Source organism: Hibiscus syriacus, unplaced genomic scaffold (genome assembly GCF_006381635.1).
Source record: "Hibiscus syriacus cultivar Baekdansim isolate YM2019G1 unplaced genomic scaffold, ASM638163v2 tig00110339_pilon, whole genome shotgun sequence".
Classification (NCBI taxonomy): domain Eukaryota; kingdom Viridiplantae; phylum Streptophyta; class Magnoliopsida; order Malvales; family Malvaceae; genus Hibiscus; species Hibiscus syriacus.
Genome location: NW_024062692.1, coordinates 883,025 through 900,409, shown reverse-complemented (window position 1 = coordinate 900,409; position 17,385 = coordinate 883,025). Strand labels below are relative to the sequence as shown.

Here is a 17,385-nt window from a genome sequence, read left to right as displayed (position 1 = left end):
TTGAGATCAGCATATGATTTCTATCTATCAGTTGTTGCTTTGGGATTGTTCTGAATCACTTGAACTTTCTCTTCCACTTCTTTAATCAACTCAGGACCAAGAAATTCTCGATTCTTAAGCTCGTACCAGTTTAAGGGCGTACGACACTTCTTCCCATATAAAGCCTCATAGGGAGCCATCTTGATGTTTGACCGATATCTATTCTTATAAGCAAATTCGGCAAGTGGCAAGTATTTTCCCCAATATCCTTTAAACTAGATCACACAAGCTCTTAGCATATCTTCCAAATTTTGGATAGTCCTCTCAGACTGCCCATCTGTCTGAGGATGAAATGTTGTGCTGAAATTCAATCGAGTTACTAGCGCTCCATGTAAAGTTTTCCAAAATCTCGATGTAAATCTAGGATCCTAATAAGAAACAATTGAAACATGTACACCATGCAATCGTATAATCTCCCTGATGTACAGTTCAATATATTTATCCAAGGAGAAATCAGTTCTTACAGGAATGAAATGGGTTGACTTAGTTAATCTATCTACAATCACCCAAATGGAATCTCTTTTGTTTGGAGTCAAAGGTAACCCCATCACAAAATCCATCGTCACATTCTCTCATTTCCATTGAGAAATAGACATTGGTTGCAATAGTCCTGATGGAACCTGATGCTCAACTTTGACTGCTGGAAAATCAAACACTTGGACACGAATTCCTTAATACTTCTCTTCATTCCTGGCCACCAATATCGACTCTTGAGATCCATATACAACTTGTTTCCACCTGGGTACATCATCAATAGACTACAATGAGCTTCTGTTAACAAATCATTCTTCAACTCATCATCATCCGGAATCACGAATCTCCCTCGATAATACAGATTTCCATTAGATTTAATCTCATAATCTTTATTCTCTTCACTCTTTATTTTTTGTATCCTCTTCAAACACTTTTCATATTTAGTTTGTAATTCCTTAATTTGATCCATCCATGTTGGATTAAGTGTTAATTCTGCACATATTGCACCATCTCCATCCAATGACAACCTGGCATATAAATCTCATAAGGTTGTAAACGTCTTTCGACTTAAGGCATCAATTACCACATTTGGTTTTCCCAGATGGAAATCAATTACCACATCATAATCTTTTAAAAATTCTATCCATCTTCTCTGCCTCAAATTTAATTCTTTCTGAGTCATCAGATACTTCAAACTCTTATGATCTGTATATAAATAGCAACGTTCTCCATATAAGTAGTGACGCCAAATCTTAAGAGCGAACACTACTGCATCCAACTCCAAGTCATGCGTTGGATAATTCTTTTCATGTGGTTTCAATTTCCTGGATGCATAGGCCACTACTTTGCCTTCTTGCTTTAACACACATCCTAAGTCGTTATGAGACGCATCATTGTAAACCACGTAGTTCTTGCCAGACTCAGGTTGAACCAATACCGAAGCTTCTGTCAAAAATTTCTTTAACGTATCAAAACTTTCTTGACATTCAGGATTCCAAGCAAATTTTTCATATTTCCTCATCAATTTAGTCAAAGTTAAAGCTATCAAGTTCTTAACGAACCTTCGATAATAACTTACAAGCCCCAGAAAACTTCAAACTTTAGATACATTCTTTGGAACTTCCCATTCTAAAATGGCTCTTATCATTTGAGATCAACTCGAATTCCTTCTGCAGAAATTACATGTCCAAGGAATGTCACTTCATTCAACCAAAATTCACAATTAGATAGTTTGGCATATAACTTCTTATCTCATAGAATCTGTAAAACTATCTTCAGATGTGCACTATGCTCTTCATTCGATTTCGAGTACACCAATATATCATCACTGAAAACTGGTCCAAATAAGGTTGAAATATTCTATTCATCAGATCCATGAAAGCAGTCGGTGCATCCCCAAATAACATAACAATAAACTCATTGTGACCATATCTCGTTCTATAAGCTGTTTTCGGAATATCTTTCTCTTGAATCTTCAACTTATGATATTCAGACTGCAAATCAATCTTAGAAAATATCGAATCTCCCTTTAACTGATCAAATAAATCGTCAATTCTAGGGAGATGATACTTATTCTTGATAGTCGCCTTGTTGAGTTGCCTATAATCAATGCAGAGACGCATCGAACCAACATTCTTCTTTACAGACAACACTGTAGCTCCCCAAGGTGACACACTTGGTCTTATAAATCCTTTTTCCAGTAATTCTTGTAATTGAATTATTAATTCCTGCAATTCTTTAGGAGCCATTCTGTATGGTGCCATTGCAATAGGCGCTATTCCAGGCATTACTTCAATCTAAAATTCCACATCTCTATCCGGAGGTAAACCTGGCAATTCTGCGGGAAAGACATCAGGGAACTGTCTGACTATGGGAATCTCTTCTAACCCTTTCTCATTGGTTTTAGTGTCCATCACATTAGCAATAAAACCCTGGCATCCTTGTAATAATAAATTTGTGGTTGACATCATTGATATTATATTTGCCAATGGATTCCATCTTTCACTGAACACTATAACTTCCACTCCTTCTAAACTGATCAACGTTACTCTCTTCAGCCTACAATCGACATTAGCATGATAATGATATAACCAATCTATTCCCAATATTACTTCAAATTCCTCAAAGGGTAATTACATCAGATTAACAGGGAATTCAATTCCTTGAATCCGTATGGGACACCCTCGACATACTCTATTTACTCGAGCACTATGTCCTAATGGATTTGTTATTATCATAACACTATTAGTGGTTTTTAATTGAATTCCCAATTGTCTCACCAATTTATTACTAATATATGAGTATGTGGAACCCGAATCAATCAATACCATAACATATTTATCATATAATAGAAAAGTACCCGCGATTATCACGGGATCATCATGTTCTTCATTGGTTTTGATGTTATACACTCATGCAGTGGAGCACACTTCCTGTTGATAGATGACTCGGGCTGAATTCTTCTTACCCATCTCCTTCCTCTCTGAGACAACAAAGCAGATCGCTCTGATTGTGCAGGCTCTCCGGCCGTCAATGGATAATCCCGCATGTAATTTCATGTTTCTCCACATCGGAAACAAGCTTCAGAGATTAATCTACATAATCCGCTATGGCTTCTTCCACAAAGTTGACATTGTCTGACTTGACCCTGATTTTTTCTCCTAGTACCAGACCCTACTGATTGAGTCTGTCTAGCTCTCATCTGACTTGATCCTCTAGAGGAGGATGCCACTGACTCATACCTTGTCTGAGATCAAAAACCAGAATCTTTACCTCTCTTAGGTGATGTAGAACTTGATGAAGCCCCATTTCTTTTGGACGGTTGGGCTTTTTGCTCCTCACACCTTTCATTTTAAGCTCTCTCTAGAGCTTTAGCACGATTTACTACCTCTTGAAATGAGGACAGATTCAACACGATCAATATTTTTTTCAACCTCGGGCGCAAGCTCTCCACAAACCACTCCATGCATCATTCTCTGTCGGAATCAACTCAGCCGCAAAATGACTTAACTTACTAAACTCACACTCGTATTCATACACAGTACGATTCAATTGCTTCAGATTCAAAAATCTTGTTTCATCTTCTTGATGAACTGATCTCCTATATATTTGTGCTTAAACTCTTCTAGGAACAAGGACCACGTCACTTAGTCACTTTTCATCCTCAGAGTGATATTTATCCACCAAATTCTCGCTTGCCCACGGAGCAAATAGACCACTCTATCTAACTTCTCCACGTCATAACAGTGGATTCCATTTAACATTATCTTCATGTCATTGAGCCAAAGGTCCACAACAATAGGACATTCATCAACTTCACCTTTGAACTCAGGATCTCCTAATCCCTTTAACTCATTTGCTACATTTATTCTCTGAGTTGAGGAAGCAAGAGATTAGAAACGCGCCAGGATAGTGTCCAACGTCCTGAAGAAAACATCTTGATCTTACACAGGCACTCCTGAAAGTGTATGTTCTTCACTTTTCCTAGCCATGGAAGGTGAATTACTACTCCCAGCAGGTCTATCATCCCCCGCTTCACTTCGGGAGCTATCGTGTCCGAACATCTAATAAAACATAACTATATAGCTCTATTAGCAAAACAACATACTCATTACCTTATCAGATCAGAAGTTCTTACTATTTTGTTGGTATGTATACATTTAAAGACACTCTAGACTTCGGTTTATGCCTAGAATCGGCTAAACCTTAACTTTGATACCATTAAATGTAACACCCCCAACCCATACCCGACCCGGATACGAATCTGAGATGTCACATTGACTATTCAAAACTTTTACACTTATAAAAATCATGGAAAATTTAAATTTCATTAACATAAAGTTAACAATTTACATAAATACAATCAAAATATTACAAAATCGATCAGAGCATATGTAAATCATAATATTGTCTACATGCCAACACATTTGATTCAACAAAATACATACTATCTAATTTACTTTTGACCCGATCTTCGAGTAGAGGTATACTGTTCTGCAAATCCTAGGTATGATCCTCCTGCTTCTCAATACCTACGTGTAAAATGCTTACACGCTAAGTCATAGACTTAGTGAGGCATAAAATACAATAATGCATTTCCTAATGTATGAACATGCAATCCAATCATTTCATGTATCATCATAATTATCAATTCACTATTCAATCATATCACGTATGATCCATCATTAACGAATAATAACATGATATCTTATAATAAAATAAACTCTTTTATATATTTTATGTGCCCATGTATATTATTGAGAACTGAAGTTATGTGAGTACTTTGAGGTTTTGCACACATGCTGTCACCACAGCTCGTATAATTTCCACTTAGTGGCATATGAAATTTGTCCCAAATGACCTCATGTATGTCCCGAAGGACCTCGTATATGTCCCAAAGAACCTCATATAATCCCTCGACTCTTGGAATGCCAACTATACCTATAATTATCATGTCACATGACATGTGCTTGAATATTTATATGTTCCATATAACCATATAATCACTATTTCATTTACTAATGTCATTTCTCTTATGATCACATATATCTTATCACATATCATGAAGCACATGGACATATAATCATCTATATCATGTCATATAGCTTATGTTATTTAATTATTTTCACATGAATCATATAGCATGTATCAAAAAATATAAACATATAACACTTATGCATGTACTTATAATGATCACAATATATGCATGTTCATAACTATTGAACCATGAAATTTAAACATAGGAAATAGACTTATCACAAGTCTTATTTCCATAAAACTATATTTATACTATAGCTTGTACTCACCTTTGCCTTACTTAATCCCAATCAACTTCTATGACTTTATCATTCTTAATCGATCCTAACTCTTCGGTCATTCCAGAACTTTCTTATGCTCGATATCTACACAATCATGCATTTGATATGTATATCATAATTCTAAGTATTATAATTCTATCCCTAATAACTCAAGCTAAAAGAAAGGCTTTATACACTTTTCCACTTTGAGTAGTATCGGTACCCTGTGTATAGTACTGATACTTCCCTAGCTGTGGTATCAATACCAAGCCTGGGTATCGATACCCATTTTCGATTCTGTAATCCTTATTTCAAAAATGGTACCGATACTGGCCTAATGGAATCGGTACCCTTGGTATCGATACTACCATTTCGATATCGATACCACATGAATAACTTGTCAAATCCGGGCTTATGGTATCGATACTATTCAACCAGTATCGATACCCCTACTTCAAATTTCATTCATTTACCCTTGAAGTATCGGTACTGGATGAAGCAGTATCGATACTCATAGCCCAGAATTCACTTTTTAAACCCAAAAATTCCTCAATATCAATCTAAACCTTCCATTTTAAGCTCTTATCATGCCATTAAACTCAACTACCCTTACTCAAATCAACTTATGTCCATATAAACCATCATTATCTTCAAAATCATCTATATCTTGAAATCAAGAATCCTACCAATTTTTCAACATGTTCTAATTTCAATTCTAACACTCCAATTTCTTAATTTAGCTGATGACAAGTTCAAATTTAGTTTTAAACTTTACTTACTAACTCTCTCCTAAGATTTCACTTATAAACCTCACATCTTTAATTCTTTCTAACTCTTTCATCTTTTGATTATAAGATAACTTAAGCTTTCCTTAAGCTTAAGTATCATCTAAGTAACATAAACCAAACTTAAATTCAATTCAAAATCAGCTAACAAGAAAACTCATATTTGTTTGTGATAGTTCACAGCTGAAGAGGAAGAAGAGTGAAGATATTATGGAAAAATCTTTATTTTCCCCTTTTTCTTCCATTCTCCACGTGTATATATCCTCACCATACTCCAATTTTTAATTCATTTATTTGTCAAATGACCATTGTTCCCTTCCAATCATTCTTCTTTTCTATTCAATCCTACACAAGATTTTTCATATAAACCCTTAAACTTTTCAATTTATCTACTTTAGTCACTAAATTATGAAATTCTACAATTTAGTCACTAACCCAGTGTTTGGGAAGTTACACTTCCTCAGCATCTTTTGTTCTCCCCACTACAACATCGAACACTAACCACTTGATGACGCAGCTCGTATCTGAGTCCCTGAGCAAACTTTCGGCACACATCCCTCTCGGTAGGTACCAAACTTGAACCATACTTCATCAACTTCAATAACTCATTCTCATACTCATATACTGTCATATCTCCCTTAACCAGATCCTGGAACTGTTGTCGCCTCTGCTTGAGATAATGTTCTCCCAAAAAATGACTCATAAAATGCTCTCTGAAGAAATCCCAGGACAAGCAATCGGACGGAACACTACTGACCATAGACTCCCACCAGGTGTGGGCATTCCCATCTAATATAGAAACAGTTCCCAAATAACGCCGTCGTATGTTGAATCTTAATTGATCTATGCGTCGCTCAGTATCAAAAAGCCAGTCATCGACCGCAGTTGGAGCTCTACTATTAGGGCCTCTCCAATGGTCATAACTTCATTAGTAATCAGAGTCTGAGAAATAGGAACATCATGTACAACGCCTGCAGCTCTACAGCTCCCTGAATCATCTGGAGAAATTGCCTACCGAGATTATCATCTAGCACTACTCTAGAAGGTTCAATCTCAGAAACGGTCACTCCTCTAACTGGATAACTCAAACCTATACCAAGGGTCTATACCAAGGGTAGGGGAAGATCCATCGGGGTCGTAGGAGCATAATTATCTACAAAAGGCACAGGATCTACACGCGTCTCGTCTATCGGGTCCGTAAACCTAGTCTCTCGACCTCATCCACGGCCAGGTCGACGACCACGTTTAGCACTCATCTTGGTGGATCTTGAGGTTCACTACCAAAAGATAAATCCTAGGATTAGTTTTGGCACTTGGAGTCCAAACACATTAAACTCGTAAAAACTTGGACCCATTCATAGTTTGAGGTTTTAAAACCAAAAGCTCTAATACCAAAATTTGTAACCCCCTAGACCCGGTTTATGTGTTACGACCTAATCTAGTGAATTATAGTAAAAATATTCTAAAATATTTTTTGATAACTGAAAATCCATATTATATTTAAACATCTTTAAAAATATAATTAATAGCATTAAAGTTTAAATCTAGTAAATTAAAGTCGTAAAAAATTGAGTAAAATAAAATATTTCAAAATCAGTATCGAAGTCATTCTAACATTAATAACAAAAGCAGTAAACGACTAAATATCGTAGAACAAATATTTTCAAAATGTAGCACATGTCACCCAAAAATAAATGCAACTCGAAAGATAAAATTATTACAACAAAAAGTAATGTATGAATGTGTCGATCCACTAATTGTTAGGTACGGGTCGACTATCCAAAATATATGAAAGAGAAAAGTTTGGGGGAATGATCTAGAGAGCCCAATGTGTTCCAACAGTGCAGAAATAAAGAATACAGTTAAGTTTTTAAAATCAGTTCAGATCACAGTTATTAAAACTCAGTAGAGTTTTGGTTTAAAATTTTAGAATTACCCTCCAACCGAACACCATATGCAGTCCCCTAGAACTACATAACCTAAGGGAACACCTTGGGTCCATAAGTTCTTACCCTAGCCGAAGCGTAGGTGCCCACATGAGAGGGTGTGCCCTCAGGCCCATAATGACTTACCCAATGCATATAGCAGAGGTGCCACCTATGGGAATACCTTATGGTCCATAAGGTCTTACCACTAGACCTATTGGGCCTAGGAGCCCACCCAAGAGTCACATTAGGTCTATAAGGAATTACCAGCTTAATCGAAGCTGAACCTGCAGAGACTTCATACCAGATCCCAGAGTACCCGAAGAAAAACATTTTCAGACAACAAACGGTGGTAGCAGGAAAACAGAGTTCAAACATATATCAATTAAGTAAAATCAATAACTAGAGTATAGGAATCATATAATTAGGCTTAAATCTTTGTAAATCAGATTGTAAATCAGATAAAACATACGAAATCAAGTCAAACATATTGACACATTGCAAATCAGATAAAACAATCATGTGCAAATGGTATTTCAAACATATATTTAAAATAGGTATATGGCACACAAGGAACACACCACGCAAAAAGAATCAGTCTGGTAGATCTGCTAAACATTGCCTTCACTACACTCTCCAGCGGTACGAGAACTTAGGTCATAACAGTACAGAGTTATTATCGAAGTAGTATACTAACTAAATATTTAACAGTGTTACATAACTATATGAGTATTCACGGGCTCTTGTGGATGAGCGGATAAGGAGGAACCAGGTCAAGCAATTGAACGATCAAGAGATCCACGAGTACCTTAAATATGCGATAACATTAATTAGTACTTGTCCTTTCAGTAAAAATTGATGCGCTGAAATAAATACTTAATTTACATATGTACATTCAGGTTTAACGGTCAATTCAGAGGCTTTCAGGTTTGAATTTGAAAAAACGGACTTCGAATTTAGACTTAGGACGTCAAAACATAATATGACTTTTCAAAATTTTGACTTTTTGGTCAAAGTCAATAGTCAACTCAAGTCAATGTGTCGGGTCAAAGTTAATGGGACGAGTCAAGTGTACTCGGTTAGGGTCAAACAGATCTGGTTCATACCGGGTTGGCCAGTTCGGGCCAATCCAGATCGACTAGACCAGTTCTAGAAGGTTTCCAGGTCAAGGGAAGAAGCCCCACATGCACTATCAGGGTGTGCGGTGACGATATGGTCCGGACGGACGATCGAACACTCCAAAATCATCCAATCATTAATACAACTAAGTTTAATCCAAAAATCAACCAAAACATGACAATTTAACCGAACATTAAAATTGATCTTACCAACGCTTACGATCGGTAAAAAGGGCGACGATGAGCCTGGTCTGGTTTTGGTTACACGAAGCTGGGAAGTCCGATGCTTGGGGCAGTGAGGCAAGCAGGTGTCGAGACCGGCCAGAATCGAGCAAACCAAATGCGAAAAGGGGGTTCTCGATGAAACTTCAATGAGCTTTCCACGACGAATGACAATGAATTTTGACGATCGACCTCAGGGGTCTTGGTTAGACAGTCACGGTGCTTTGACTGGAGGTGACGATGACAGTCATCGATGGTCGATTGACTATGAAATGGTGAAAAGAGTGATAGGCAAGTCGAGTAGCATCTCTTTCTCGATTCAGTAAAAATGTGGACGATTTCAGTGAGCCAACGAATGAGGTTGGGTCGTGGGAGGATTCCAGAACTGTTGGTGGTATTGGTGCTATCCATAATTGGTCGGAGGTGGAAGAATCAGCGGTCAAAGGCTTGAGGATGGGGTTTGTTTAGTTTAGGGTTTAAGGCTGAAACACGAACACTGGGTTTCTAGTTTTGGTTATTTTTAACTCACGCCTAAGTATTTAAAATTCATTTTTATTATGTTACACCATAGTGGCCTAGCGTAGATGGCTAGGGCATGGCACACCCTTCCTTTAAGTCAAAGTTTCGAACCACCTTAACCTCTCTTTTTTCCTATAGGTAGAGAATGGACAAATCTCAAGTTAGGTCCCTGAACTTCTAGGGGAAACTAAAAACTAACCTAAAACTTTGGAAACTCACAAACTAGTCCACAAAATTAATGAAATAAATAATCCAATTAAGATTATTAATATTAACCCAAAATTTTTGGGGTGTGAAAAGAGTAGGAATAGCTCCCACATCCTTCATTGTATCACTCTCGTCGCCGTCCAAAATGCACCTCTTCTTTACCCATTTTTATTCACTAACAAAAGATTCCATGGTAACTTAATCTTGTCATTTCCCACTCTGTTTTGGATCGAAAACTGAATCTTTTTTATTTTTGGTTTTACAGGCCCCAAAGAAAGACAATGCCCCTCCTCCTTCATCAAAGCCAGCCAAGTCTGGAGGTGGAAAGCAGAAGAAGAAGGCCATCATCTTCATCTTCTTTTTTTATTATATATAATGGGGTTGGTTTTTCTTTTTTTTAGAGTCAAATAAAATTTGGGTTTTTGTTGTATTAACAAAAGTGGAGCAAGGGAAAGCAAAAAGAGCAGGTGAACAACATGGTACTGTTTGATCAGGTTACCAATTACAAACTTCTCTCTGAAGCTCCTAAATACAAGCTTATCACTCTTTCAACCCTCTCTGATCGTTTGAGGGTACTTTCTTTTTGCCTCATTATGTGTTTAAGTATTTGTTCTTGATTGTTAAATTTCCCTTTGCATGATGTTTGTATTGCTCTTGCATTTTGTGATGATATTAGGTTCTGATTTGATTTTTACTGAGGCATGTATTGTTCATTCGATTGAGTGTAGTATTGTTGCTCCCCCTGCTCATTTTATTAGGAAATACAAATTTATATGAGATATTTGGTAGTACTTTTTAGTGTTGAATCCATGTTGACTACTACATGGTTACATGAATTTGGGCACATACTTCGAAGTTGTTTATTCTAAGTTTACAATCTCTTAACCCTCATTGGCAATCCGAGCTATATATTTTTTTTCTTATAAGCTCTTTTATATAGATGTTACAGAAAGTAATATGTTCATGTTAATACACCTGTGTTATAGACAAGGGAGCGTACTCAGGATTTTATGCTAGGGACGAAATTATAAAATTTAATGGGGGGAAAAACATATTATCAATATAAAATACTTCAATTAGATAATAATTTGAAATTATACAGACCACCCCCGACAGCCCCCTTCGGTTCATCTCTGATTATCAAGTTTGAATGTTGGTTCTATGTTTGGTACTCAGGTTGTCTTTCTTTTGTAAAATGTTTGCTCCTAGATACATGAGCAACCTAAAGTTGGTTATAGTGTCTAATATGTTTTTTTAGCACACGAAAGATTAATGGTTACGAGGAAGGTAATACGGGAGTTGATGGTGTATGGGGTCGTGATCTTTGGGACTGGGACATTGGTGCAAGTGTCCGACAAAGAGGTTCAAGATGGAGTATCGGACTTGCCAAGGCCACCAGACTTGACCCATCACTTGGAGAATGTTGTGGAGCCCATTCACATTGGCCGTGCAGAAAAGGAAAGTGGCATCATATCCGAAGATGATCACATGAGCTCGGTAAATATGGAAAGAGACAAGAAATCAGGAAGATATTGTGGGGGAATCTTACCATATCTAGTGTGAAAACCTATCCAATGAAAGAATCCTACTAATGGATGTAATTAGATAAGATTGATTGAGTTTTCTTGATTTAGGGGATTTTGTATTAATTGGGCAAATCTTAGTCGTTGATGTAAATCGATCTAAGCCATTGATTGAGAGGGAGCTCAACTATAAATAAAGAGCCTCTCCTCCTCATTTGTATTCATCCATTTATTCCTTCATTCTCTTGGGAGAGAGTAATAAAGCTATGAGGCATTTACTCTAGTTTCAATGTTCTTTGTTCTTTATTCTCTTTGTGTTGTTGCCTATCTTGGTGCTAGGAGTAGCCACACTTGTGTTTGCACTTCCACATTATAGTCCAACCTTTGCGGCTTGGAGTAGCCACATTGGTGATAAAGCTTCCGCATCCTAGAAGCCTTGAGGGCTTGATTCCAACCTTGTTGAGTTTGCATGCTCACTAGGCTTGAGTAAGGCTTACTTAGTCGCAGAGAAGACACGGAAGTGTTAAGAAGCGTCTAAGATCGCACGTCCTGTCAGACCTTAACTCTGATATTGCGATAATTTGGACTTGAAGGTTCTGAGGGCGTGACAAGTGGTATCAGAGGGTTGATTAGGTTGATGTGTGCACATTCTAGCCAGCAGATTTACACTAGGGCTAAAAACACCTAGATCTTTACCTATACTGTTACGTAATTAGATCTAAGTAATAGTTGTGTTTGAGTTTGGAAAATGATTTTTCCTTTAATTTTTGTTTAAAACTTTACCTTGGACTACTTTTTCTTGTATTTCTTGTGGTTTAGTGGATACTTTTCAACACAATTGGTTACTCAGCTTTGGTAGATTTGCCTGGTAGGTCGGGTTGATATGGTGATTTAGTAGCATAAATCTTAATAGTCATATTGACTTTAGAAATTTGGTCCATCGATGTTACAAACTTTTCATATTTCAGGTACCCACGTCCAACCCATTTTCAGACATAAATATATGGAAATGATCCTCCAGATCAAGCACACATATTTATATTCACATACATAAGCCATTATATCACTAAAATAGTTAATACACTGTTCTTAGGGTAGTTGTAAATTTCAAAAGTACGCAATCCACTTGATACAAAATTACCTACCACTCCTTCCATCTTTTTAGTTTTTCAGACAAACACATACCCGATTCATTATTACAAAACTCACTCTAATCTATGAAGATTCACAGTCCAATTCGTATTTCCTTGTCATTTCTGAGTCATGGAGTGTTCTTCAAACTTGCAAGAAAAGATGATAGTTGTTGAGATCGCCTCCTTGATCCTCCGTTAAAGTGCTCATTTAAGGCTAAAGGCCTCTGTAGCATCCTTCCATAAATAACCCAACTAGAAGAACTTTACCCTTTTATGTAAATATCACATGAAATGTAAGTATGAAGGACGCATACTTGGGCAACATTTTCACTCCATTCATGCGAAAGATCTTATTGATATGAAACAAAGATGGATTGAGCATTTCTTGGCCTCAGCAACAACTAGAACCAACAACACTACTGGCATCGCCTAGAGGTCAACTTGTTTTTTCCAGCACGAATGGTTTTAGCAAGAATTGCCTCTAAATCTCTCAAGTATTCCAAATTATCAAAGACCCCTTTCTTCTAAACTCACAAGGATGAAAACCGTTTATGGCCTTCCCCATCAAACCCATGGCTGCAATGCTTGGAAACTGCTTCTCTTGGAGTTCATGCGAAGTTGCCTTTGAGCTCGGTGGTTCACATAGCACTGCAGCATCTGGCTTCTTGTTTCGTGGAGCAGCTTTGTGACGACACCATCGGTGAATCCAAGCACCTGAAACAGATATTTCATGACTTTTCCTCACTGAACCACTGGAAGTGGAGTCGCCGTTCTTTAATAGCACTGGAGTTTGATCAAGAGCCAGTTTTGGTCTCATATAGCTTCTACCCACTGTGGGCTCTGAACTCGTTCTGCTGCAGTTCATGATTTTCTGATCTTGTTAATCTTTTCACGGGATGAAATTTCCCCTATTCTAGAGCTCATAGTACCAAAAGCAAAAGGATCTGAAGTGTTCAATTTGAGACGTTTAACCCATCTGCTGCTTGGTTCTGGCCCCAAAACACCATCTGGACAAGAAGTGGTATTGGAATTTGCAGGCTGCTCAGCATGGAAAAGGAGATTATATGCATCTAAACTCTGGGTTCTTGAGGTGCTTGTCATCCCATCATCCATCGAGTTTGCCCCAGAAGGAAGTGCAGGAAGCCCGTCATTCATATCAGGTAATTCTGTGTTGTTACTTCTGTTCCTAGCTTCTCCAGTAGCATTCTCAGTTTCAGATAATGTATGAACTCCCTTGATGTTCTGCAAAATTAATTAATAGTTATGTCTACTTTTGAAGCTCAATTAAAGTAATTTACACTCTTTGTATAGAAAGAGATATAATTATGCCATGCTCTGCTCATTAGGATCCAATGATTGCAAGACCAATTAGTCAATATCAGGGATGGACTGGGGGAGGTATATTTTTGCGTTTTCTTTCCTTTCAATGCCATTGAAAATCTATTTCCAATATCAGATTTTTTCTATATATTTCTATTAAAATCTATTTTCGTTCCCCTAAAATTTACAAGTTCATCCCTTCTTAAAATTTTAGATGTTCGCCCCTAACATAAAATTTTGCCTACTACATCCCTGATCAATATTAATGATGACCAAAGAAAACTAGTCTTCCATAAAGCACTCAATGTGTAGAATATTATTACAAAATCGAAAAGGTAATGACGACAGAACAAACAAGATTGCAAAGTAAAAACACACAGATTTACAGTGAAAAATCTCAAACGGTAAAAATCACGGGCAAACGAGAGAAATTTCAAGGATTACGAATATCACGCTAACACACGAGCGCACATTGGCACAGAACTATTTTCTCTCACACAATCTTTCAAAACCCTACGTGCATATTTATAAGTGCAAGAACTTAAAAGAAAAAAAACCATAGAAAATAAACTTTGCAGTACCATGGAGGCTCCATCCCCACACCCCTGCAAGATCAGTGCTGGGCTATAGTTTCGGGCCTTAAACTAAAGAACTTCTGCATTAACCAAAAAAATCCACTATTTCCTCCCAATTTCATTTTTTCACTAAATGGGTCACACAGAAAAAATTAATTACCTGAAACAAGAAAGAATCCTCATAGTCTTGACATCATGAACAGAATGAGGTATTCTTGGCAGCAAGAAATGCTCATTGTATGGTTTTCCTGATTTCTTTTCCTCAGGACCACCCAAGCTTGGAAGCAATCTAATATAAGAATCAGTTTCCAATTTCTGACTCTGCTTATTCTCACTATTGTTTCTTGACTGGTCATTCAGTAATAGAGGTGCAACATTCTGTCTGGATAATGAACTCCCCACTCTTCTGGACTCGAAAAGGGCATCAGCTTTCTTCTCATGGACCCAAAAGTTAGAATATCTGCAAAGTTTAGTATCCATGAGGTGCTCTTTGGGAACTACAACAGGACTTGATTGATCAATGTTTTCATGTTGATGTGTGAAAGATTGTTTTGGAGCCACCGCACTCCGCACTACATATGGTACAATTTTAGAAAATGACCCAACATCATTTTGAAAAGACAATGAAACAGGTAAGATGTTTTCTTCAAGAAATTCATGAGGCTTGACCAGCTGCTGAGGAATCCGTGAAATGCCTTCAGGATATGCCCAGTCACTTTTACCCAGCGCAAGAGAATTATGACCATCATTGAGATCGATTCGATACCTCACTGCCTCAACATCAGATGAAGTACCTGCATTATTCTTCAAAGACAAAGCACTTCCCCTATTCCCTGTATTGGTGGACAGTCGAAGAGACTGTCCATCCAAAATTTCTTTCCCCAACTTCTTTGAAACTGTTCTCAGACTCTTTTTCAAGGTGTCATCTGTTCTGGCTTCAGAAACATCTCCTTGAGAATATTTCAAAATATTGGTTTCCATTTCAGTCCCTTCAAGGAAAGGATGCTTCTTAGAATCCTCATGATCAACTTTTTTGGGTCCAGGAAAGTTCAGTAAATGATTGTGAACCTCAGTGGACGGCTTTTCCCTTGCATGCCTCCAGTGACACATCCAAGCAGCATGGTAATGGTTCATAGATTTCCTAGCTGTTCCATCGCTATCACGATCTGATTTTGCAACGCGGTCAGACATGGTAAGATCAAATTCAATTTTAACTTGAGAAGCGTTAAGAGGCTCAACGTGTCTTACCTGACAATAAAATTCAGCAAACAGTAACATCAAACATGATATCCATAAGGTTTCAAAACAAAATTCCAAGAAATTAGAAAAAAAAATCAAAACATAGCGCTTATAAAGACCAGTAAATAGTCTATTGGAAATTAAGGATTAACGAAACATATGCATAACTTATTACCCAATCTCATCCTTCAGAACTGTGGACTGGAAATGTTAAGGTTGAAGTAACCAAAAAGTTTTTAGATTGCACCAATAAACTCTTTCGTTGAAGTTTTGGATACATGAGATCATTCCAAGCTCCCAGAGTTAATTTGTTTGGTCACTGCTGGAAAGTTTAAACTGGATTGCACGATTCAAAAGCAACATAATTTGCACAACCAAGCCATTGAAGGTTAAATTTCTAAAAAGTTGATCTGAGCATATTTTTCTTTGATTTTATTTTGGATTATGTTTTTCAACTTTAGGACCTATAAGATATAATTATTTTTGGCATTGAGATTTTATTTTACATTCGTATTAAAAGTTGTTCTGAATATTTAATTATTATTCTTTTAATCATAAAATTTAATAATTTAATTTAATAATGAATATAAAATACTTACTAACCATGGAAACAGGCGTTTCACATTTGATCGAATTACGTTTCGATTCGCGACTTCATTCCATTAACGGAATTCATAATCTATGCAATACTGCTTACCAGTCTTTTTTTTTTTTTAATTTAAGCACAACCAATAAAACGAACTCTACCATTCAGCATGCAAAATCGGAATCATAATTCATAAAAGTGAAAGATCTCCAATCATAAACTAAGCAAACATCAGAACAGCTGAAAATTCACACGTGCATATAGGCACGCACTAAAAGTAGGCAGTTTAAAAGAAACGAAGAAGTAAATAGTCGAATTTAGCTTTCAACCTCACCTAAAAAGACTGAGAAAGAAGAATCAGTGTTCATGATGGAAAGAAAGATCGAAGATCGAGCAAAAGAGAAACAGTGAAACACAAATCCATGGAGAAATTCAGATCACAAATTAAGGAGAAAAATCAGAGAAAATACTGTTTGCTAAATAGAGGAATTTGTGGACGATCGTGGAGAGAGAGAGAGAAAGGACGTAAGGGAGGTGAAAGAAATAAATGCAAGGGAAAAAGCATCCACGATTTGCGAAACGAGCCGATAAAATTTGGGAGCTGACAGAAATAAGATAGGGGTCCCACAATCTTTCACTTTTCACATTGATATTCCATTTTTTATTTGGGTAAATTATAATTACATGCTCGGAGTTTTACTTTCTCTCTTATCTTAATCACTGTATTTTTTATTTTTTAAAATTAATTCACTCAATTTTACACATTTGGTTTTTTCACTCCATAAGTTTCTAACGGTATTATGATGTAAATTAAATAAATACTTTTTTAATTGTTAAAAGATAGGTAAAAAAAGGAAAATAATTAAAAAATAATAAGATAAATAATATTATCCAACTTCAATTCTCCCATTAGAAAACTACCCA

The 17,385-nt window shown here is 36.8% G+C and overlaps 2 protein-coding genes across 3 annotated transcripts; one reads left to right on the top strand and one right to left on the bottom strand.

Annotated features, from left to right (window-relative positions):
- The first annotated feature begins 10,242 nt into the window (after positions 1–10,242).
- On the top strand, positions 10,243–12,472 carry LOC120120496 (40S ribosomal protein S25-4-like). Its single transcript, XM_039140137.1, has 6 exons — positions 10,243–10,278; positions 10,351–10,423; positions 10,521–10,657; positions 11,354–11,360; positions 12,100–12,130; positions 12,221–12,472. The coding sequence occupies exons 1-6, from the start codon at positions 10,276–10,278 to the stop codon at positions 12,294–12,296; spliced, it is 327 nt and encodes a 108-aa protein (XP_038996068.1). The 5' UTR covers positions 10,243–10,275; the 3' UTR covers positions 12,297–12,472.
- A 197-nt stretch (positions 12,473–12,669) lies between these two features.
- LOC120120469 lies at positions 12,670–16,989 on the bottom strand. Of its 2 annotated transcripts, none has more exons than XM_039140101.1 (3): positions 16,796–16,989; positions 14,797–15,802; positions 12,670–13,983 (listed from the first exon to the last, which is right to left on the bottom strand). In XM_039140101.1, exons 1-3 carry the CDS (start codon positions 16,827–16,829, stop codon positions 13,893–13,895), a joined length of 1,131 nt encoding a protein of 376 aa, XP_038996032.1. In that variant the 5' UTR covers positions 16,830–16,989; the 3' UTR covers positions 12,670–13,892. The 2 variants fall into 2 exon arrangements, with proteins under 2 accessions (XP_038996032.1, XP_038996033.1); XM_039140102.1 differs by having other exon boundaries at positions 14,797–15,884; positions 16,796–16,955.
- Between the last annotated feature and the right edge of the window lie 396 nt (positions 16,990–17,385).

What these genes read in the sequence shown, in the direction of transcription:
- LOC120120496 (XM_039140137.1), top strand. An exon ending in AGGTGGAAAGCAGAAGAAGA is followed by an intron (nt 10,424 to 10,520) that starts AGGCCATCATCT and finishes TGTTGTATTAAC; the next exon opens with AAAAGTGGAGCAAGGGAAAG. An exon ending in CGCAGAGAAGACACGGAAGT is followed by an intron (nt 12,131 to 12,220) that starts GTTAAGAAGCGT and finishes GGGCGTGACAAG; the next exon opens with TGGTATCAGAGGGTTGATTA.
- LOC120120469 (XM_039140101.1), bottom strand. Translation starts at nt 16,829, where the DNA reads ATGAACACTGATTCTTCTTTCTCAGTCTTTTTAG. An exon ending in TTCTTTCTCAGTCTTTTTAG is followed by an intron (nt 15,803 to 16,795) that starts GTGAGGTTGAAA and finishes TTGCAAAATCAG; the next exon opens with ATCGTGATAGCGATGGAACA. An exon ending in AGGATTCTTTCTTGTTTCAG is followed by an intron (nt 13,984 to 14,796) that starts GTAATTAATTTT and finishes TTAATTTTGCAG; the next exon opens with AACATCAAGGGAGTTCATAC.